We start from the raw sequence: 24,548 nt of genomic DNA on the forward strand, positions 1-24,548 counted from the left end.
AAGTCTGCTGTATTTCAGGATTTGTTAGTCACAAGTGCCTTTTACAATATTTGACAAATCTCCAAGTAGCTATCTTTCCAAAGAATGAACAATGTAAGTATGCCTTTTTAGAAATAAAAAGGCAACATGATAAAGGACACAGTTTAAAGTAGACATTTTATTCTATTTCCTGAATAAGCAAAATGATATAAAAATATAGCCTTGCAGTCCAAAAAAAGTCACAATACACAAACACTAAATCTACAACTTCCCCAGCAGATAAATGAATAATAATAAACATGTTTACAAGGTGATGTACAAGTTTGCAACAGCCTAGTTGTTTTTGTATGCATAATTTTGTGATGTAGATTCCTTTCATGTTTTTACTCACTGCAAAAATGAAAACTTGAAAGACAAGATCCCCTTAGCATTGCCTGGAAGAACAATGCTGTTGTAAAAATGTACAATAGTACATAACTTTTGTAGTAGAACAGTATCTGAACAGATTCAGTTTCTCTTAAGAAAGCATATACAGCTTTATAAGTCTAAACCTTCCAAAGGTCATCAAGTTTGAAAAGCATGGAAGAGGCTTTGCTAGTCCAAAAGATTACAGCCAATACCAAAGTTATGAAAATCCTATACTAAGATATGCATTTTTTTTTTTAAACCCGGTCAGTTTCAGCCTTTGAAAGTGAACCCTGAAACAAAATAATGCATTTGATACACCCCTAACAATGGCTTATGACAAGTCAACTGAAGATTCCTCCTCTGATAGGGATGCTCTCATTCAATCCATGTTCTGTTAGTTTTAGATCTTCCAGGTCATCTTTTATTATGCTAATCAAATGACTCAGGCCTTCTTGTTGCTGCTTCAAATGCTAGAATAATTAAAGAATGTAAGAAACACTTCAGGTGTAGCATTTATCACACAAAACTATAGCTCAGTCCTTGACGGTTAAAAGATCAGAACCTCTCTAAAATAACTAAGTTACTATAACAGCTATAAGTTTACTTTTTAAAAGCGAAACTACATGACTTGTGCAAAACAGAATACATTTTTACCACTGTCATGCCTGAAGGCCTCTGAGTGCCTTACCAAAAATCACTCAACTATTTGAATTTGGAGTACTTGTGGCACCTTTGAGCATAAGCTTTCGTGGGCTAAAACCCACTTCATCGAAAGCTTATGCTCAGATAAATTTGTTAGGCTCTGAGGTGCCATAAGTCCTCCTCATTGTTTTTGCTGATACAGACTAACACGGCTGCCACTCTGAAACCTAAACAATGGAGTTCACTCAAGATTAGAGCTGGCTGGAAAAATGCAGATTCAATTAAACTTTTGCCAAAACATAGCGAGTTCCAGGGTTGACAGCACTGCTGAAGAGAGCATGGAAGACCCAGCCTAATCATGCAGAACACCCACAGCTCCCCACTGGCTCTCTGGTGGACCAGGGAGCCTGAAGTCTTAGGACTGGTTTTCCAAAATCTGCACTTCTGGGTAGCCCTGCATGAGGACTGCGTGGGGTACCACAGGAAAACAACTTCACTGCACAGGATTGCAAAGAACAGAGCTCTTAGTCTAGAGGAAATTCAGCAACAGCATCAAGCAAATACTAAGTCCACTTGAGAGGCAAGGGGCATGCTGAAACTTCAATTCCAACACCACTGTTTTCCATCTTTTTATAAGCTGTGCACCCTCCACCCAAGCAGGCTGTTGTAGAATTCTGCATGCATTTCTCCACAAGGAATACTTACTTGCTTGATTTCTTGTAAGAGATCTGCATCAATGTAGTACCTTTCTTCCGCCCTAACTGCTCCAAAATGATTTTGCATCCTGATCTGAGACATCAGTTCATTTAGTCGACCCTAAAAATAGATGGGAATCACATGTATTAGGATAGAAAAGCAGTTTCCCCCTGACATCCGTAGTCCTGAGAGAAAAATGTACCATCAGCGTGAAGGTTTTGGCTCAGCTTCTTGCATTTTTTTCCTTTTTTTAATTTAAAAAAAAAAAAGGGTGGGGTGGGGGATACAATACAGTAAATAAACAGTCTGATACTGTTCATAAAAATTGCTTCAGTACTCGCTGTGTAGTTTTTGACCTTGTAAGGGGTTTTTTCAAGATTGGGTTTAGGACTTGCAAGTCTGCTGACTCAAATCAACAGGGAAAACGTCAATATTCTTCCTATGAAAGAAAACATTAACTACAAATGGTTTTAACCAAGCTTTGGGGAGGTTATTTTACAGCTTTATTGTAAGTACACCAAGAGCCCTTTTCTGTTGCAAGAGCTTATATATAACTCACTCACCTTGAACTGAGTAGGTGCATTGAGTTCACATTGAATGGTGTCTAACTGTACACGAAGTTGTTCCTCATCAGCCTGAATGGCATAGCCACTTTTCCTTTGGATCTCTTGTTTAATTAACACCTGCAAAAGGAACCACTGAAGTTATGATCTTTGGAATGACTTGTTTTATGTGCATAAACTCCAAATGTCAAGATTCTCCTGCAGATGTCTCAAACAGAAGAGTGGCGTGTCTAAAGGCTGCCTTGTATGTTGTATGCAGTGTTGTCACTCCCATGCTATCAGAGAGACAAGGTAGGTGAACAGTAGGTGAAGTAATATCTTCTAGTGGACTAACAGAAATCCAAAGATATTACCTCACCCACCTTGTGTCTCTTGTATGCTGTGTCTCAATTTATATCCTATATAGTAAAATACAAATCAGAGTCACAATGTTCTACCTGTACATTTGTTTCTGGGGTTTAAAACCACAGTTGTCTACTTCACGTGTGGCACGTTAGATACAGGGGAAATGTATCTCTCCCCACACTCCCATGTACATCTATTCCGCTTTCCCCACTCAGATTGTCTTCTACTCTGCTGCCCCACAGATCTGAAATACATCCACCAGACAAAATTCTCTCACCTTCTTCAAACCCTCCTTCCTTCCACTCAATCCTTACACTTCCCCCTCTTGCCTTGTATTTGTCTTTAGAGCAAAAAATGTTTAAGATAGATCTGCCAGATCTATCTTAAAGCAAGTTACAGGTATTAAAGAAAATGCAAAACAGAAAATTAATTTGTCCATTTTACTCAAATGGAGATTAGGGATTTCTTACAGAAGGAAGTTTAGAACTGCCATATAGCTAACCAACCACACGAACAAGAGAATAATAAATCCAATCAACCAGCAAGCCACTATCACCATAACCATATTAATTGGGATTGTAAAAAAAAATTGCCATTTCAGATTAATTTGTGCTTCTGTCTGCACAGCATACACTCAGTTTCATGGGCCTACTAGGGAAAGGAGTTTATAAAGAGAGTCATGAATTGGTAGGAGTTGGGGCAGGTACAGGATCTGAAACTACTTAAAATTGGATTTAAAAACAACACAACCTGACTCGTTCCAATAGGACAACTTTCCCACAAAGTTAAGCAGCTTTTCTGGTAAGTCTCTGATCTTGACTGTAAAAGAGAACTGGATAAATTCATGGAGGTCAAGTCCACTAATGACTATAAGCCAGGATGGGTAAGGAATGGTGTCCCTAGCCTATGTTTGTCAGAGGGTGGAGATGGATGGCAGGAGAGAGATCACTTGATCATTACCTGTTAGGTTCACTCCCTCTGGGGCACCTGGCATTGGCCACTGCCGGTAGACAGGATACTGGGCCGGATGGACCTTTGGTCTGACCCAGTAGGGCCATTCTTATGTTCATGAGAGGGAGACTTGCACACAAATTGAAAAAGAAACAGGAATGGGAAATAGAGCTGTTTAAAAAAAAAAAAAAAAAAGTCTACTCTGTTGCCCGTGGAACATGCATCAGATTACTCACTGCGTCCAAGTGTTACCTGTAAGGTTCTATGAGAAAGGTCCATTAGTTTCCTCTTGTACTGTGCGATTTTTGCCATAGTTGTGGTCTGATTTTTCTGCAGCTCACTAATATCTTCTGATATTATCTGAAAGAAAAAAACATGGTTGCAGCTGGTGGCCATCCAAAAATTTAATTTAATCTTTTTATAAAAAAACAAAAAAAGATTTTCCTGCTTGTAAGCATGTACTAGCAGCAGCAGCAGCATTCGTTTCCCCTGCCATCAGAGTTTCAAAACAATGATCAGTCCTAAAGGAAAAGGGGCCATATTTGAAAACACCTGCAGAGAGAATCAGATGAGTAGTTCATAACGTAAGAATGCCATCATACCCCCTTGTTTAATAAGTGGGTCTAGTGCAGCCCATCTCTGTCCTTACCATCATTCTGTTTTGTATGTAATTAACTGAAAGTTTTAAATATTTATCCTGAGGAGGAGAGCAGCTGAGGGGGCTTTATTCTGTCAGTATCCTTACCCTCTTCCCACTTGTGTCCCTTCAAAACGTGAAAGTATCTGTTCTAGTCATATCCATCACTAGGGGATAGGTGCCTAATATACGCTCCCCAAACTGAGGCAGTGTCAGGTGCTACGGCTTGAATTTTCAAGCACCCCACTCATTGGAAGTCCGGTCAAATGGGGTGCCTAATTTGGAGACTTTTTTGAAAATGCGTGAACTAAAAGAGTAGATCTAGACTGTCTTAGCCAAAAAGCTGATAATTCTCCTCTTGCAAGTGAGCAGATGAGAGAGAAGATATTCATACAAACCAGAGAACAGCTATTGCATAAGCCTTCCGCTCCAAGGTAGCATGGTGTGAAATCTCTGTTAATCATATACAAAAGTCTTAACAGCTTCCATAAGGTTAGTCTTAACTGAAGCTGAAACAGGAACTGCAAGTCACCTACTCAAAACACATTATGCTAAATTCATAAATGCTCATAACTGCACAGATGCAAGTGTCTATGGGTTTGTCTACCGCGGAATAAAAGATGCAGGACATGGCTGCAGCTGGCCCAGGTCAGCTGACTGACTCTCAAGACTCAGGCTGCAGGGCTAAAAATTGCTGTGTAGACATTCAGGCTCAGGTTGGAATCTGGGACCCTCCCTCCTTGTGGGGTCCCAAAGCTCAGACCCAAACATCTAAACAGCAATTTTACAGCTCTACAGTCCATGAGCCGGAGTCAGCTGACCCCGTCCAGCCATGGGTGTTGAATTACGGTGTAGACATATCCTGTGTTTCTCTAGAGTAGCAGCAGTTTAGAACTATTGCTCGGTGTTAATACTTCCCAGATTAGTTCTCAGCAGTCGGAAATCAGGATTTACAAGGCCACAAGAGTCACACTTTTCGAGTGCTAAATCTATTGTCTGCAACCATGTTCAAAACGAATGGTGTCAAGTTAACACTTACATCTAATCTGGTCTGATGCTGCTTAGTCATCTGGTCTTGGACCTTTAATCTTCTCAACAGCTCTTTGAAACCTACCATTGGTACAGGGATAAGCCTACAGGAACAGAAGTGATTGGTTATTAAACAACTCAAGATTTACAGCTATATTTAACAATATATTCCTGAATTGCAGACTCTGTTCATTACAAGAATGAGAAGTCACTGTAATTATGGGTGTTACATTCAAAAGTCCTCACCACTCATCCCCACAGTGTAGGCAATGACGTTTATTTAGAGTTGCAGGACTAGCAGGGTAGGGTTGACCAAGAAACGTGCTGGTTTGAAGTTCACAGATATAGCGAGCTAACAACTCCAGACAATTAACATATACCCTAGAGCAAGAACTTACAGCCTTCTGCCATTTGTAACCCCCTCAAAAAATCAGCAACGTAAACCGACACTACTTTAAGTGAGGAGTTACTGTATATTGGTTTACAAGGCAGGTATGGGGGGGGGGGGGGGGGAGTGGGAACGACACGACACACCACACAACGACACACACGACTTGGACCTGTTCTAGGCACCACCAAAAGTTATACAAACCTGCCACCCCTGGAGAGAGGGAGGGAAGGAAGGAGCCGCAGAGGGGGCTGAGTGAGTGTCTTTCCTTCCCCTGGGTCCTAGAGGCAGATTTACTAAAGTGGCATTTTTGTGAGGGAGATTTTGTTTGTGATTCTGTGGCAACCCTCTCATTACCTACCTTGTAGTTATCACATTATACAGCTGTACCCCTAAAATATCTCCTAAAGTTACCTGAAAGTTATTTTAGAAAGTGTTTGGTTTTTAAGGCTAAATTCACACCATATATCCATGTTTACAAAAAAAACAAAACACAAAAAAGAACCAGACTTACTTTTCAGGATCAGGATTATCCACTTTGGCCTGTTCCCAGATAATAGGATCAACACCTATAAGAGAAAATGGAAATTCTTTCCATAAGGACAATCTCAACAGTGCTTCAATAGTTTTCACATCACACGGCACCTGACCTGCCCAGCAAGGCAGCTGATTTCCCCTGTATTCCAGTAACGCACAGGTGTTCCAGTAAGGGGCCTGTTGTGCTGGGCTCCTACACAAAAGACTGTTCATGTCCAAAGAGCTTAGAGTCTACGCATAAGGTAAACAGATGGGAGAAGCACAAGGTGCCAATGATTCAATTATGCTAAAGCTTCGTTAGCTGCACAAAATAAAGAAGCAGTTCTAAAAAACAAAATGTATTCCAAAACACAGATCAGTAGTTAGTTACACCTAAAGTTACTATATCTGAAAAAGATGGGGCAGAAGTTGTTACTTTGTGCATTGAACAGACTTTGTCCCCATATAGTCAGTTTCCCCTTTTTTGTGGGTCTTTCACATAGCAATAGGGGAGAGAAAAATCATTTAAAAATGGCAGAACGTGATAGCAGAACCACAGGTATAGTACATAACACTATTTTGAATTCATTTTTTGAAATTGGATTAGATTTCAAATCGATTCCCTTAGTTAAAAATTTTTTATCCTAATTTTGCTACCAAAGAGCCTGATTTCCAGCTATGGAATCAAAGATTAAAATAGACGTCAATCTTTAATGTTATTTTTGGCCTTTAAAAACCACCACAAAAAAAAAAAAAAAAAAAAAATTACACACCCCACACACAACCCCACACATCCAGAATACAGGCAACTTATCTAAGCCAAAAACAGACAATTTGAGATTTTTGAACCTGGAGAGCAGGCAAAGAGTTATTCCAAATGTACACATATTTAAGTGTGAGAAGATCCTACAAACTATTCTCTTTAGGCCACAGACTAGCAAACAGAAGCCAAGTATCTATGATATTGCAAGTGAACAAATGAGGAATCAAAAAGGTCACTGCACTCATCCAAAGGGATACAATTACCGCCTGTGCACATGTACTGATGTGTATTGGCCGAATGACTCAGAAAGTTGGGAGGAGTGAATACAGGACCCTATGGTGTTTATTTTACCTGCAAAAGTTACTGTCCTGGCATATCACTTTTGCTGGACCCAATGAAGCAGTTAATAAGATGAACTGAACTAGTTTAAGACTCTTACAGTTTGGTTTATAGTATTGTCTACCCCTGTATTAGTTATTTGCATAACTTTGTATCTCATCAACTGAGAAAAATAAAGTTACTTTGTTGGAACAGACATGTTAGTACGTAAGGTCAGCTTAAAAACCCTTTGATTAAAAATGTCATTTTTTCCAGTCACTTACTCTCGGACACCTGGAGAACGTGGAAGGGCTTGTTTACCAACTAATGCAACACTCCAGTACATACCAGCAGGAGGATTCTGTAGAAGCTGTTTGATTTGTGCTGGAGAAAGTTCTGTTCTGGCCATGGAAAGGGTAACTCCAAGCTGCTGCAGTGATGTTTTTATGTTAACTTGTTCAAAATGAGCGTACAGGGTTGTGGCTGGAACTCTCCTTGAAGTCCCATTTGGTGACCGCTCAACAACATAAATGACAACTTCAGTCCTGAACAAGCAAATGCAACAGAAAAGAAAATTATAAGAATACAAGTACCCTAGATCAGTTAATGGTTTACAGAAACAACAACTGAAATACAATTATAAGCCTGGAGCCAACCGATGAACAGAACAGCATCATTATTTTAAATTAATACATTCCAGTCAATTAAAAAAAAAAAAAAAGCTGAAAATATTTACTGGTGACTAATATAGCAAACAAAAAAGTGAGCATCACATTCAGAATTACAACCACAAATATTAATCAACTGTTCAGAAGTCAAATACTTGTTTAATGAAACATAACTGAACTACAAAATTATACAGCTTTAAAAATATCTACGCACGGATGTGTTGTCAGCATGTATTGGAAACCACTAGGGTTCACAGTTTGGGAACAAAGGAAAATGAACAGGATATCATGCACGTATCTTCCTAAATTACATTAGCCTAGCCCACCCAGGGCAGAAAACATCAGCATGCCCCTCCATAGTGGCCAAGCAAAAGAAAAGGACAGCCAACCAATCAGGGGGAGACGGGGAAGGAGTAGAGGAGAGTGGGAAGTGTGCCTAATCAAAGCAAAGAAGAAAAAAAGCAACCAGTAAGTTGGTGCTCAGGGTGACGACCCTGCTCACCCATCCCTAGAACCAGCCCAAATTCTATCATTGGAGGAAAAAACTGGATACTGGAGTATCACATCTCGTGTCTTTTCATACATCAAATCAGTCTATATGTCAGGATAAAGTGGAGTCTTTGCTCTAAGTTTAGCAAGTGTGTGGATGGTAACAGCCACAAGGTGCCTACTGTCATGGGGATGTTAGAAATACTTAAGGTAGTCCAGTGTAAACAACAGTCCTCTGGCACACCACAGGCAGAAGTAGCCAGTAACAGTCAGTAAGCAGACTTAATTCCGAAGCAAATATTTCTTGGCTCAAATGCTAGAATACCTTGTCAGCACTGGTCCCCAAAAAAACAAAAACAAACACCACCACTGTCTACCTTAAGTATCTTACTGGTGGGGAATGCCCTCCGCTTTCTAAAATATTTAGTGCATTTAACCCAGTTGCAGTAACCACTACGCATATCCCTGATTTTTCCTGCACTGCTGCGGAGCAGAGGAATCACAAGATTATTCTATTGCCAGAACTTTACTGGCCTCACTGGTGATGCAAATGCCATATAAACCAAGGAAACTGGATTTAGTGATCCAACAGAAACAGTGGAAAGAAACGAAAGGGGGAGAAGGGAAAAAAAAAAAAAAAAAAAAAAAGAATAGGCCAAAACCTGTACACAAAAATGGATACCGTTGAAGAACACAGATGATACTATATTGAGAATACAAACAAACATATATTTGAATATCCCTATAAGACTCTTAAAAGGAGTTTCAGCAGAAGCTTTGTACTGAAGCAGATTGACCTTAAGAGAGCCAACACATTATACACGCAGAGAAAACCAGATAGAGAAGGGGGCAAAATTGCACAAGAAGATATTCACGTACTGGTCATCTGGAAGTGTTTTAACACCTTCTACGTTGACCGTAAGGGTCTGGTTTCCTCCCAAAATTTTGTGCAGTGATTCTACTAGCTGCTGCTGCTGGTTTCGAATGTCTGCTTCTTTTCTATTGAAGACTAAGACCACCAGGCCATCTTCATCCTTGTTGTTGGGCATGCAACTGTAGCCCACAGCCTGTGGAAAAAGCCAAATTGGATGTTGTTAAAGGTTCACCTGAAAGTGGGATACATCAAGACATGGGTGTAGGAGAGAACACTCACAGAACTTCTAAAATGACAGACTGTACTCTAAGGCATGTTTTTAGTTTAAGTTTTTAAAAAGGTAAATTTTCAGAAATGTCCATTCTCTGCCTTTGAGAAATTTTGGCCTGTTCGGAAGATTCTAGAAACCTAGAATATCAGGGCTGGAAGGGACCTCAGGAGGTCATCTAGTCCAAGCCCCTGCTCAAAGCAGGGCCAATCCCCAATTTTTGCCCCCAATCCCTAAATGGCCCCCTCAGGGATTGAACTCACAACCCTGGGTTTAACAGGCCAATGCTCAAACCACTGAGCTATCCCTCCCCCCATACTGTTGGACAACAGAAATTTTGTTAATGTTTTGGAACAGGGCTGAATTAAACAGAAAACAGAGTTTTATACATTTTCTAAAATGCAAATGTAAACATAGGAGAGGGGATTTTAACTTGTGCGTGGTATTAAAAACCCCTTGTAATATAGAAATAAGGAAAAAAGGAAGATAAAAATCATAGAAATTTAGAGCTGATAGGGACCTAAAGAGGTCATCTAGGTAGTCCATCCCCCTGTGCTGAGGCAGGACCAATGTCAGGGATGATCTAGGTATTTGTTTAACCTGTTCCTAAAAACCTCCAATGATGGGGATTCCACAACCTCCCTTGGAAGCCTATTCCAGTGCTTAACTACCCAAATAGTTAAAGCTTTTCTTAATATCCAACCTAAATCTGCCTTGCTGAAGATTAAACCCATTTTTGACTTGTCCTACCTTCAGTGGACATGGAGAACCATTGATCGTCATCCCCCACAGCCCTTAATATATTTGAAAAACTGTATCAGGTCCCTCTCAGTCTTCTTTTCTCAAGACTATACATGCCCAAGCTTTTTTAACCTTTTCACATAGGTCAAGTCTTCTAAATTTTTTCATTTGTGTTGCTCTCCTCTGGATTTTCTCCAGTTTGTCCACAACTTTCTTAAAGTCTGGTGACCAGAACTGGTCACATTACTCCAGCTGAAGCCTCACCAATGCTGATTAGAGTGGGACAGATAGCTCCCACGTCTTGCATAGGACACTCCTATTAATATACCAAAGAATTATAGCCTTTTTCACAACTGCGTCACTTCCAGCCTCTGGGGATTTCTGGAACCTCCATTCTATGCAGTATTGACTGGAGTAGGAAGATACAGGGGAACACAACTCAAGGTGTACATACTGAGTGCTTCTATAGGTATAAAGGCTTAAATGAAATAGAACAATCTTGATCAAGACAGAACATCTGAGAACTCCAATACCCCCAAAACAGTTACTTTTCCATCTCAAATGTGTAGTGATGGAGTTTTGAATGCCTGTATTTAAAAAATAAATAAATAAATAAATTAAATAAAAAGCAAACCACCCTAATCTTATCTTCTCTATTTTCTTTTAAAAACCTCTCTATTCTTTCTGTGATAAACTTGCAGTAAGATTAAGTATTACACTCTTTGGCTGATGCAACTCAATATCCCAACACAAAGAAACTCTGTTGTTCATATTATAGCAACAGTAATTTTCTAAGACTGCAGGACAGTTTGAAAACAGTCATGAATTAGTGAGTATTATCCAGCTTGCTTTAAGGCAACTGTTTTCATGCACTGAGGGGTTGTAGTGTTTTAAGGTTCAAATGCATTGCTTCTTAGCACACCTGGGGCAAGTCATTGAGATCTCCCGATTCCTGATACAATATAGCAAAGACAGTGAATTGCATGGAGGGGCTACAAATGGATCTTTAATATATGATGCATTGTTGCACTTACAACTCCTGTGTCAGTGTACACTCTACATTCTTAGACGAGAAAGTCAAACGAGATTCAGCAAGAGTTCCCTCAAAGCAATTTCACTTGCGTACAAAAAGTCCATCAGCCTGAATCAACCCAGGGCACTACTCAAGGCCCTAGGACAAATAAGATTAAATATATAGCACAGAAATGCACTTCCCAGAATTAATGGAAAGCTAAATTTATGAGAAAGATTAAGTGTATTGTATAATTTGCAGAAAGCACTAGTAGCTCTCTGTTAAGAGCAGTCCTCTTATAAGTGGGTGTAAGACTTTTAGAATTGATACCTATATTAAAGTGATTGCTCAAAAGGTGTCAAGTTTCCCACAAGAAGCTCCTATTACTAGACTGCACCATAAAATACATTATGAAGACAGACAAATACCTGCCATCTTGTTTTACACCCCTTTATGTATTTACTATACATAGGTTCAGTTTTAGAACATTTCTAATATTCTGTGACTTGTAGGTCAAATCCAGCCTTAATTATACAACGAACTACATCAATATTCAGAGTAAAAACTGCTTCTCTTAGGGAAGTATCTCAAATGTGTACAGAAAGCTAGGCTTATTACTGTCTTTGATATGTCCATTAATTGATCTGTAGCTGAGCTAGAGTAAGCATCATCAGATCTGTGGAGGATGAGGAACCCTGTACTCTTTGCTGACACAGCAGAACTGGAAACTGGGACAAGGCATAAGGACAACTTAAAGACTCCTGCAGATAAAAGCAGATGAGTTCAAATCAGAATAAGCTGGCCTGAATTTGCTAATGCAAAAGAGAATATGGGCAGGCCAAATTTAGAAAACATTCTCCTGTTGCTGAGGTTGATGCAGGGAGCAACATTAAGTTTGCTGTTCTGGATCTCAAAAAAACCCCTAATATCCTGGTCTTCTAAAGCTTAAAAATTTGAAAGAATTTTAAGTGTTACTATTTAAGTGATCTGCACCAGAAGAAATGCATTTCTAATGGATTAGTGCTCATCTTGGATGGTTAGTGACCTTAATTCTCTTAACACTATCCTGGAATATTTTATTTGTCATATTGCTCACATGAGCATGCATGTCATTTGTAATACTTCATCAGGGCCTAGATTTTCAGCAACCACGCCACTCAGAGCTTTGTCCCAGGCATATTAGAATGGGACACATTACCTTGAAGAACATACTATGTTACATAATTTAGCTATTGCTAATTCTAAGCAACTCCCATGATGCATTTAGGTTAAAACAGAAGACTGCAAATAGTCTCAGAATAAGTACTCTGATAAATACCAGAAGTATCATACCTTAAATCTGCAAAATGGGTTTTCCTGCGTGAACTCCACCGGAGCAATGTTGCTGTTAAAATATCCTTTGCCTGCCCCCCAGAAGGCTTGCAACTGGTTCCACTTTGCCAAAATAGCATCTCGCTCATCTCCCAAGAGAGTGGGAGCAGAAAGTGCACTGGCTGTGTTTATCAGCTGGTTGGACTGGGAAGGTGCCTGAGTGGGCTGACTGAACAAGCCACCTAATGCTAAAATCAGATACAGAAAACACACAGTTCTTGAGGAAGAAAGAAAGATTAACTGATTAATGCACACCATACTAGAGCTTCTTGCGCATTTTGGGGGGGGGGGGGGGAAGAGAAGACACCAAGAAGTCTGTGGGTAAATAATAAAGCACAAAGTTTGATTTTTTGAATGACATTATTACCCCCCTACCCTTCTTAAAAGTGATGATGGAATTGTCTGACATTCAATTACATAGAGGCACACCTTTTAAAAAGAGGTGTCTATATTTACCCATTTGAGGGACATGATTGGATAAACATTCTTGGATGCTTTAAAATCTGAACGGTACATCTGTTATTGTGACACAGTAAAGCAGTCAGCAGATCATAGATCTATACATATCCTGACTTTTCTTTAAACCAAATCTGTAATCAATTCCTTCCTTTCTCATGATGCTGTTACTGCCACCATCAACTTGGTAAAGATTCTTGGTGCCAATGCTAAACCAAAAGAAGGGACCAATACGACACATGGAGATCCCAAGGTAAAGCGTAGGTATTTCTGAGGGCTCCTATAATGGGGCTGTGCAGATATGCATGCTATAACCAAGATGCTCAGAAGTCTCCTGGACTGACAACAGCGATCACCAATGTGCTGGATTCCTTTTTGATACATTTATGCTCCACTATCCAGAATTTGTTGGATCAAACCCAGACTTCTTGGAGACCAAAAAAATAAATGGAACAGACTTTTGTAAACCTTTTAAGCTGGGGCCAAAAGGGAGCACTGCCTGAATTTGAAATCGACAGTTGATGGTGCTCTAAACTGATTCCTTCTTTACATGACAGGAGGGAAGATGGGATGTGACTGCTTCAGGAGGCAGGGGAGGAAAATAATTCAGTTTATAAAGTTACTACAAAAAGCGAGCTATGTTCAGAAGCAATGTTGCCCCATGCAGCCAGGAACTGCAAGCAAGTCTCTTGCTACGGGCCGATCCTTTGGGCAATGTCTCAAAGAGTTTGGCCTGGTTCTCTTGGTCTCTTTCAAATAAGGAATGAAAGGCCAAGTTCCATTAGAATTTAACCTACATGTTCTGTAGATAAAGAGAAACGAGCTGAAATTTCTGTTTGATTTAGAGAGACCCTTGGATAAGTCATGCCCACACTCATACAGAGTCTTTCCTTGTTAAGACATGGAACCCATGCCCTGATCTAGGCTATTCCCAAAGATATCCCTCTTGGAAAGGGCGGGCAATATTAAACTTGGAAAAGAACTACCTTACCATAGGATTTAGCTTGCTCTGCAGTAAGGATGGCTACATTGCCAACAGAAAAGCAAAGGCCATCCTGAGGCACATTGTGAAGGTACCTGGGTATTATGCTGCAAACAGGAATGTTAATCCGTTAATTTTTTAAATGATATTTAAATTATATCATTTACCCAGTTAACCGATTAAAGGGAGAGGGGCCCGCCCACGAGGCCAGGGGTTAATGGTTAGCTGGGTTAACCGGGAAGACTAATGCTTACCGGTTAACTGTTTACTATTTTACATCCCTAACTGCAAAAGGACAACACTCTCCAGGATGCTCTATAGAACCCTTGCTCCTCCAGCTTTTTCATGAGATCCCTTGTTGTAGACAGGCAGTGTACAGCATCAGCAAGATAGGTAGCAGATAACTCAAAAGATAAGTGATCCATCTCTTTTTTTGGTCCAAGGGGATGGACACTCTATTGGTACATCTTGAAACTACTGGGAATGTGCCAAAGTTTTTCATTCTCATGGAGAAACCTGTAGCAGTTTGAGCAAGAGGCACCTGAAGTGAGGGGCCTGCCAAATGGTGAATTAAGCATTCACATTAAAATGTCAAGGCTATTTGGTCTTTTTCTTCCACAACAGACCAATTTCCCCACTAGCGAGATATGGGGCTTGGAGGTGAATTTAGTGCTGTGAGTGAGGTTTAGTTGCCTCATCTCCCTCTTCAGGTTCTGGTGCTCTGTGTAAAAGGCTTAGACTATGAAGGGTGCAGAGATCTGTAAACCCTTCACTGATGGTTCTGGGGGCACAAAAAAGCAGCTTAATATATTAGGTTGCTAGAATTTTCTATTATTTGCCCATTACTCAAGTAAACTCATGCTAATATTCTGATTACTCAGGAGCGATGAACAAGAGATATTTTGCTTACTAACATTAGCTTTTAAAAGAAATAAAGAAGTCTTTGTACTTACTGGGCTGCTGCTGTTGGGTACTGAATCCTCCAAAGCCTAACCCAGTTCCTAAACCAGTACCTAGGCCGGTACCAGTTCCTGCTCCGCCAAAACCAGTACCAAATCCAAAACCTTTGTTTTGGGTAGCACCAAACAGTCCTTAGAGGAGGGGAGAAAATCAAAGATAAATAGAAGAATTACATATGAACAGCAAAAACAGATAAAACTTCTAGAAGACTGATGCTAAGTTTAATTCTAAATCAGAATGATGGTATCTCACCAGCGGTGCCTGTGTTGGTAGGAGCAGAAAAGCTAAATACTGATCCAGGAGCGGTGGTAGTTGTCCCAAATCCTCCAAAAGCACCTAGTAAATAAATTGTACAAATAAACAAGGTGGCTTTGCCACAAGGTTCAATCTCTTGTAGGTCACGGTAAACTGCACATTCCAACGCAATGAGTTTTATGAAGGGAGATGCTGACAGATGAATGTGTTGTGACACAAGCAAATTTTTCTGATCATAGTTATTTACTTTATTGACAATAAAGTAAACAGAAGAGAAAGTGGGACCAAGAAAGCAATACATAAATGACAAGTGACCTATGGATATGAAAAAAACACAAAAAACAAAAAAACACCACACCCTTAGGCTTTAGTTAACTTAAGTTGCTCAGTCCCAGATGTGCTCTCCCCATCTACAGAAAATTATAGCTAGTACTAATATCTGTCACATTAATTCTCTAGAGAGTCTAGAATAACTGGATTTTTGTTGGATGGGGTGGTAAGTTTTTAATATAAAGGACCCTGGGTATCTGGCTGGTGAATCTTGCCCATATGCTTAGGGTTTAGCGGATCGCCATATTTGGGGTTGGGAAGGAATTTTCCTCCAGGGCAGATTGGAAGAGGCCCTGGAGATTTTTTGCCTTCCTCTGTAGCATGGGGCACGGGTCACTTACTGGAGGATTCTCTGCTCCTTGAAGTCTTTAAACCACAATTTGAGGACTTCAATAGCTCAGACATAGATGAGAGGTTTTTCGCAGGAGTGGGTGGGTGAGATTCTGTGGCCTGCATTGTGCAGGAGGTCGGACTAGATGATCATAATGGTCCCTTCTGACCTTAGTATCTATGAATCTATTTAATTAAAACTATAAAAGAACTACAAACACTTTGGTAGAACTAAGCATCTTACATACGATGGTTGCATATGAGCAAGAACACAGACAGTAAAGTTTGCTTCAAACTCTGGAATAATGTATGAATTCTCTTTTTTGTGGAGTTATGCTTGTGTTTGTTTTTTTTATAACTACAACACCCCTGTGGCAAAGCCAGTGTCCCTCATGTCAGCAGAAGGATGACATTCTATGTCCCAATCCTGCAAGAAAAATCTATGGGGGTAGACTCCTGTGGAATTCCACTGACTTCCATGGGCATGGATGAATGGGTCTCTGTGACGTTCTGTACCTTGTGGGAACACACTACACCCCCCATGTTCATCCTCATAAAATGATTGTGTGGTATCAAATGCAAAGTTTGTCATGTCGGGTGTCTTTGGAAGGCTCATGATGCACTGAGCATTGTTGTTATAGTGATGTTATAGAAATGGTTGTTACAGTAATGTTATAGGTTGTAATTTCATGTATATAGTGATGAGGCTGAAAATGTGTCTTCATGGCTTAAAATAAGCCCAGGCAAAAACTCTCCAAGAGCAGAGAGGCAGTTCACATATCATTAGGGCATGTATGGAACAAACCCAGCCCAGCCTCAAAGGAACAAAGAATGCTGGCTTAGGCAGCAACAAAAGGATCTGTTGGATTCTTGAGTGAGTCACCCCCCCTTCCCCCCATTCCTTTGGTCAGTTTGGGACTGTGATGAGCTAATGCTCACCTGACTCTGAAGGGGGGAGGTGGGGACAAAGCCAAGAGGGAAGAAAGAACATGATAAAAGGGAGAGACGTTTGCCATGCTTCCTCTCTCTTCCACCTCCATCTACAGACGTCACCATCAAGTGACTGAAGCGCTGATCGAAGGGGAGAGCCTGGCAACCAGCCAGCCTGTGGTGAGAAGTTTGTATGGGCATTGAAAGTGTTAAGATCAGCTTAGAATGCGTTTTGCTTTTATTTCATTTGACCAAATCCGACTTGTTGTGCTTTGACTTATCACTTAAAAAAAAATCTTTATAGTTAATAAATCTGTGTTTATTCTACCTGAAGCTGTGCATTTGGTTTGAAGCGTGTCAGAGACTCCCCGTGGGATAACAAGCCTGGTACATACTATTGCTTCGTTAAATTGATGAACTCATAAGCTTGCAGCGTCCAGCAGGCATAACTGAACACTGCAAGACGGAGGTTCCTAGGGTTGTGTCAGGGACCAGAGATACTGGCTAGTGCCATTCGGTTGCACAATCCAAGGAGCAGTTTACATTGCAGAGGCTGTGCGTGAACAGCCCAGGAGTGGGTGTTCTCACAGCAGAGCCTGGTAAGGCTGGCTCCCAGAATCAAGGATTGGAGTGACCTAGCAGAACACCGGTCCAGACTGTAACGTTCCCCTGGTGTTGTCTCTCTGTGGAGATCAGTTTTCAGGATCAGGTCCACAGCGTGGCACACAGGTTGTTAGGAGGATGGATTTGTCGGAATAGTTTACAATGCAGAGGGAAGTACTCGGTTCTTGAGAGGAACAGTCAAAGGGCCATACAGTAGAACCTCTTTAACATGTAAATATGTAAGATATCTATATCTCAGTTCAGATGCATGGGCTGAAATGTCCTCAGTAAATTGATAGCACCCCCAATTTTAGAATACCACCTCTTCAAACCTCTAACGCCGACTGTGCCATCTCACTGCCTGGCCAAGACAGCAGAACAAATACAAGGCAGTACTTTAAAAGACTTGACTGGATGAGATTGAGTTATTGCCATAAGATGAAGGGCTATCAGGATTTCATATACGCAATGGGTACCTTTACCCTGACACTAATCCCAGGCACATTAAAAAAAAAAAAAAAATCAGTACCTTGAATCATTACTCTTAACCAGCTAAACATAAGCCCACAATCTTTTATCAACAGCAAAGAGTGGTCCTCTTCCATCTCTGAAATATTTGGAAATTGCAAACTTTCCTTCTGGGTGTGGATTTCACAGTGGTAAGCCATGCCTTTGTGATCCCCCTTTACATCACTGCAATGTACACGGTTTGGGATGTCCCTTGGTCTGCATTTGTAAGAGCTAGCAACACCTGCACCCTCCAAGATTCACTGGCTGTATGCAGTCCAGCAAACATGCTTGAGGTTTTACTTTTATTAGCCAAAAATTTAAGTCAGCAGTTCCCAAACCTGGGGTCTGTGAACAGCTGACTAGTCATATGGTGCTGGATCCCCTCTATTTCCTGCTGCTTCTACAGGTGTTCAGGCTCTTCATGATAAGAGTCTGTAAGAGCAGCTGGAAACCTGAAGAAACCAGACTAGATGCCTCTACTAGAGGCCTCTGCTACACAGTATTAAAAATAGGAACAGAACCCCCGGGACTTGGAGTCACCAACAGCAGAATCATGTCCTAGTAACAAAGTACTAGAGGAGCATAGGGAAAAAGAGGACCATATGGCTGAGCAGCATATCCAGGGAAAAAGGGAACCAAACAGAAGGGAGCACGTGTAGGGAAATGAAGAGCACAAGAAGAGAGATTCACTTTTCAATTACTGTAGCTGCCACAGAGATATGTAATCATAGATGGGAGAGGAGGTGGTCTGCAAGACACTCTTAAGATGTCCAAGTGTTATAATTTGTACAATATAGGGCCAGTCTGCCTGAGGGACTATCAGCTGCTTTCCCATCACAGCACCGAGGCTGTATCTACTGATGATCCCATGGTAAAATCTCAAGAGATAGGCAGCAGAGGAGGCCTGGTAACTTTAAGACATGCTCACGTTTTTATATACCAGAATGCCTCACTGGTCTCATTCCAGACAAGGCTGAGTAAGTGGTTTTCTTAGTTTTTGGGTGGCGAACAAAAGTGGAGGGGGAGAGTTAGTTTGTAAGTTTTGTTTAGATTATTCTTTGGCTTTACTTTTGGCAAAAGCTTAGACGCCTCCACGTGAGCACCACTTTATAGTTAGGGTGTATAGTTTGGTGGTGGGCACAAGTGGACAGCATTTATTTCTACCGAGATATTATAGTGCAGCTAAGTATTATGGACACATTTTTCCTCCTCAAAATTTCCTTTTAAATACATAATTTCAAGCAGATGTATAATAATAATTTACTGCCACTCAAAGTTACCCAACAAACCAACCAGATAAATTATATATATGAGCCTTGCACTTTGCTCAAGAGCAGCAAACTCAGCCATCTCCATCCTTTTTGGGGGGCAAAGGGAGCAAACTCCAGAGTCCAGGGCCCTGTCCCGAGAAAACAATTTCCAGCCCCAGACATTTGTAGCTGAGCCTCTTGAGCTCTAGCTTCTCGCAACTACTGCAGCTGTACTGGGGAAAGCAAGAGCCTTCTACATATCCAAGATTCAAACCATATACAGCTTTATAGATTGAAATCAGCAACTTGAATTTAATCTGGAATCAAGAAGGAAGCCAGTGCATTTATCCAAAAAAAGGGGCTAAGCAGCTTCTTGCAGCTACTGTTCCCCGCAGGCAAGCAGTGGTGTTTTACACCAGCTGCAAACATTGATGGGCTTTCAGGGGTAACTTCATGCGGTGTGCATTGCAATAATCCAATGTAAAATTGCTCAGACACACATTCCTGATCCGGACACGTGTGAAAGTAACCATCACCTTATTAGAGGACAAAAGATGAAAAATATACTTTATTTCACTGACAAGACTTGGGTATCCTGGAGCATTAAGAAGTCAAAAAGCAATTCTAAACTGTACTCAGACAAAAAGATAGAAATTCTCCTCGAACAGAACCTAAAGAAGCCATCCTATTATACCTTTTAGATTCTTTAACTCAGCAAATCTGATCAGTCCACTCTGTTCTTACTCCTGAACTTGGCCAGGCAGCAGAAAAGCAAAGACATTATATCATATAGGTTAGATGAAAACAATGGCATCACAGCCCAAACTTATTTCAGTCTCCCCCAGGGGCCTCCTATACACATATGGAGCAGGAGGAGTGACAGCACCTCACAGACCCCAACTAAAAAAAAAGTCCACTATGTAGACCAGCTGTTGTAAAGCCATTTGTAAGTTATATGTAATAAAATAAAAAAAATTTTTTTTTAAACTTAGTGTAATGAAACAGTCAGCTTGAAATGACATGTTATGTATGGCAGGAAAGCAGTTATGAGTGGAAAAGTTATACAACCTTAGTTAAAATTGCAAGATTATATTCAATCAAGAGCTTTATATAGAAATATCAAACAGTATGGTGTACATGATTCAACAAATGGATATAGTCATTGGAAATGACATGTCAGTTTATCAAAATACAGTTTACATCTGAATCAAAACAAATCATGTTTTAGTTATAAATCTATTATATTTACCATCCCTGTGCACTCAGAATGAAACTTAAACCAGACTTAATTTTCAACCTGACTTGATTTTTACTCATTCAGAGCATCAGCTTTATGCAACTGGATGAAAGAGGTTTCCAGTGATAAACCCAGAGCTTCAAACTCACTGTGTAATGACAAACTGTGTGAGAAGCACTATCAGATCATGGGATTTTTTTTAATTATTATTATTATTTTGTACTTTGGCCAACTTGATACCTTTGCTTGAAAATTGTTTAACTGTAGTACTAAACTGCTAACACAATGAAAACATGCATCTCAGGTTTGGTTTTAATTTAGCCCATATCCATTAGAAAAAGACAATTGATTAGAATTTGTACCAGACTAAAATCAGTTAAATAAGATTTACATTGTTCATCAGGTGCATGAAAGTGAGATGGGTGCTATAATACAAAAAAATATGGTAAGACTGTGGAATGCATGTAATTCCTATACGAGCAGCTGCAAGAACAAGATCCCAGGGCTAACCCTACATAAATGGAAACATATGAAATAGTATACCACCACACAAGGCACAAATATTTTCACGTAAAAAAAGATAAGACTAAATTTAAAATAAATCAATGTGATTACTCAATTGACTAATTTACACTGGATTGCTGATTCACTTCGCAACAAATAACCAGTGTCCACACTAGGAAGAACAAAAAAAGCTAGAGCATCTTTTAAAGACAACCTTGCATCTGTGCATTATTTCAGCAGATGAACAACAGTACTTGAACAGAAACAAAAAGCAAGGGCGATTGATTTTGTGCTGATCGTATAAAATTTGTTTCTCCACAGAAACTAGTTAAGTGTGGTGTGTTCATGATAACCAACTGAAGTCCAATGAAGAGACATAGGAAAGATGAAAAACATGACTACAGTAGTCCAAGAATCTAAAGTAAGGAAATGCGACTTTACAGATTTACTCTGTAATTATTCAATATTACCAATATCCGAACAAAGAACTGAGATTACAGTTTGCCAGTAAATCTGACCATTTGCTAAATAATCAAGACTTAGATTTAGACTGGCAGGACACCATGATTTATTTTGTTTTTAGAGAAAATGGGCATTTGACAGACCAAGTAGTTTTCTTTCAACAGCTATTTCACTGGATTTGCATACAAAACCCAGAAATTAGTGGAAGTGTTTTAAAAATCACATTTAGAGATTTTGCTACAAGTTATTAAAAACTTTGTTCCCTAATTTGGGCCATACAAAAAGTATTGAAGTAGTTTTTTATACTTAGATACCAGAGATCTGAAAAGAATTCTTGGACCCCTGCTATCAACATTCATTACAAACAAGTGTGTGTGTGTTATCTACCTGCACTTGCCAGACTGTTACCAAAATTGAATGGTGGCGCTGAGGTAGTGGACACACCGAAATTCCCAATATTAAAATTCACTGCAGGATTGGCAGTTAATCCGAAACCCCCAAAATTAAACCCACTGGCAGTGGAGTTTGCAGTCTCAAGCCCACCAAATCCTAACAGGTGGGAAGCAGAAAGAGAGCACGCAGCATTAGTTTGAAGCAAAAAAAATAGTGTTTTCCATAGCCAGGGACAAGAAAAACAAATAGTTAAAGAAATAAAAAGCATAGAGAAGAGAAGTTATTCCATTTCAAATGAGATTCATTTATTTAACACAAACGGAAAGTTTTCCAAAGTAGTCCAAAGTTTTCTGCTATTTAACCTATGCTGTTAGCAGATACAAAGCTAAAGCACAAATAAAAAAGTGTAAGACTTCTCTCCCCCCCCCCCCGCCCCCGCTCCACACACACTTATGCCTGATCTACCCATGAAAGTTACAGTCATGTAACTGTGTCAGAGGCACGATTTTTTCTGCTATGGTTATACCAGTACAACCCCTAGCATGGATGCAGGTGTATCAGTATGTTATTCCCTCTCCCATATGGGAAAAGTTTTACAACAATGTAACAGAGTCCAGACTAGGGAGTTGTAGCATTTTAACTATATTATACAGCCAGTATAGCTAAAGCAGTACAATTTTCCAGGGGTATGTCTTCACTGCAGAGTTAATTCGGGTGATCAGCACTCGGGTGTGAGTGGCACACTGCAAAGCCATATTCAGGTGTGTCCATACTGCGTCCACACTGGTACTATACTCACGAGGACTTTTGTGGTTATATCCCAGCGTTCTTAACACTGCCATAATATGAATCACTCTACGATTCTCTCTCAGTGAACTGTGGGAGAAACTGTGTTTCTGTGCACACAGGAGGACTTTTGGGAAGGCACTGGAGAATTATCAGCACCCGAGTGTTTTAGCCTGTATCTACGCTGCAATATGGGGGGGGAGGGGGGGGTCACCAGCCTCAGTGTAAGCAACACTCAGGCTTTAGCCTGTACCCTAGGCCAGCTAGCTAGCTTGGGTGTAAACACCACCAGCAGTCAGGCAAGAGGTTTTTGTGCATGGATGGAAGCCAGACTAGGGGCATCACTCAAGTAAGAGCCTGAGTTACCTCTGCAGGGAGGATAAATGCCAGGGCAGACAAAGTATTGGAAGTCTAAGTGCTCTGAAGGGTCTGGAAATGACTTGCCTTTTAGCACAACCTCTTAAAGCTTTGGTGTCTAGTTCACAAATACAGCTATGCCTAGACATGCCAAAAACATTTACAAAGCTTAAAAAGAACTTTCCCCTCCTCTGATTTCAAGTTAGATGTATCCTTTCCTCCTCCCCACACACTAGAAAATGTCACACAAATGATAAACTATCTAAGGACGCCTCTTAAAAAGCAAAGAGCAACCACCCTATTGTGCTTGAACATGAAGACTTTTGTGAATACTTAAGTTACCTGATAACAATGATCATGACTGACTAATCAGTGCCAACTAGTACACATCATGTACAGCCTCATCTCAGCTAACCGTGATTAAACTTTTCATAATCACATTAAAATGGTCTATTCAAGACAAACCCTGTTTAGTTTTTGGTTTGGGTTTTGTTTGTTTTTTTTACACTGCTCTGCCATCTGTGCCTCTCTTTAGTGCAAAGATAAGGAACCTTCAGCTGGCTTTACGGAGAAAGGACTATACCATAACGTGACACTATCTGCAGAAGCAGCCTGCAAGAACCCTGGAGGGACGGATACAAAAATTCACCCCGGGGCCCCTCCCGCACGAGCCTTATTTCAATGGCATGAGGCTTTAAGAGGGACGCATTTGCTGCGCAGCAACAGACCAGCGCGGCTGGGGGCAACGAGCACTCGCGCCTGGGGGGGGAGGGGGCCGGAGCGGCGCCCCGAGCTCACGCGACGGGCGCGAGCTCAGCGCAGCGGTTACGCCGCCCAACGTGCTTGGTTTGGTGGTAACTCATCGGGACGGAGGGGGAAGAGCGAGGCGGGCAGCGAGCCGGGGGAACGGCCGGGGTGTCACCGCCACGGGGGCGGGGAGCGGCCGGACCCACTGCCCAGCCGCCTCATGCTTCCAGCAGCGACGCCCGGCTCCCGTCCCGACCAGACACCGCCCCCCCCCGCTCCGACCCGTCCTGGCGCTAGGGCGAGCGCCATGGGGGGTGGGGGGAGGGACGGAGCGGACACACCCACTGCCCCGCCACCCCCCTTGCAGCCGGTCTCCGCGCCCCGGCCGTCCCGCACGCACCTGTCGGGTTCGCGGCGGCGGCGGCGCCGGTGGCTGCCCCGAAGTTGAAGGCCATGAGGCGGCGCGGTTGGCGGAGTGCAGCCGCCGCCGGGTCCGGCTAGGAACGGTCACCCCAAGGGGAACGGTTCCGGGTGATGGCCCCGCTCCCGGAAACATTAACAGCCCCGGCAACCCGCGCCTGCACGCGAGAGGGTGGCGCTGAATGATGACGTAATAAAATGCTCTGGTTCGTCACCCGCACGAACGACCAGCCCCTACAACGGATGGGTGGATCACGTGGCACGGTGGGGGTGGGGGGGCGGTCTCGCGCCCTGTTACGATTTAGCGGTGATGTATGGGTGTCGCGCGCCTCTCAGTATCAGAGCTGGGACTGAAGGGGAGGGCGGAGAGAGAACATT

The 24,548-nt window shown here is 41.4% G+C and overlaps 2 protein-coding genes across 3 annotated transcripts in view; one reads left to right on the forward strand and one right to left on the reverse strand.

The window, feature by feature from the left end:
- PPEF2 (protein phosphatase with EF-hand domain 2) overlaps positions 1–1,909 on the forward strand; it is a 36,806-nt gene extending 34,897 nt beyond the window's left edge. The window contains exon 18 of the mRNA XM_074950445.1: positions 1,232–1,909. The gene's annotated coding sequence lies outside the window, so the exon portion shown is untranslated. The remainder of the gene's footprint in view (positions 1–1,231) is intronic.
- Positions 173–24,315, reverse strand: NUP54 (nucleoporin 54). Of its 2 annotated transcripts, XM_074950446.1 has the most exons (13): positions 24,151–24,315; positions 21,855–22,016; positions 15,309–15,392; positions 15,050–15,187; positions 12,620–12,846; positions 9,272–9,459; positions 7,584–7,780; positions 6,153–6,207; positions 5,261–5,354; positions 3,837–3,944; positions 2,289–2,408; positions 1,735–1,845; positions 173–857 (listed from the first exon to the last, which is right to left on the reverse strand). In XM_074950446.1, exons 1-13 carry the CDS (start codon positions 24,203–24,205, stop codon positions 729–731), a joined length of 1,668 nt encoding a protein of 555 aa, XP_074806547.1. In that variant the 5' UTR covers positions 24,206–24,315; the 3' UTR covers positions 173–728. The 2 variants fall into 2 exon arrangements, with proteins under 2 accessions (XP_074806547.1, XP_074806548.1); XM_074950447.1 differs by lacking the exon at positions 21,855–22,016 and having other exon boundaries at positions 177–857; positions 24,151–24,310.
- Positions 24,316–24,548: the final 233 nt, after the last annotated feature.

Source organism: Natator depressus, chromosome 4 (assembly GCF_965152275.1).
Source record: "Natator depressus isolate rNatDep1 chromosome 4, rNatDep2.hap1, whole genome shotgun sequence".
Lineage (NCBI taxonomy): Eukaryota > Metazoa > Chordata > Testudines > Cheloniidae > Natator > Natator depressus.

Excerpts from the sequence above, each read along its gene's own strand:
- NUP54 (XM_074950446.1), bottom strand. The coding sequence starts at position 24,205 with ATGGCCTTCAACTTCGGGGCAGCCACCGGCGCCGCCGCCGCCGCGAAC. Across the intron at positions 15,393-21,854 it reads TAACAGTCTGGCAAGTGCAG|GTGCTTTTGGAGGATTTGGG; the intron begins GTAGATAACACA and ends TTTATTTACTAG. Across the intron at positions 12,847-15,049 it reads TACCCAACAGCAGCAGCCCA|CATTAGGTGGCTTGTTCAGT; the intron begins GTAAGTACAAAG and ends ATCTGATTTTAG.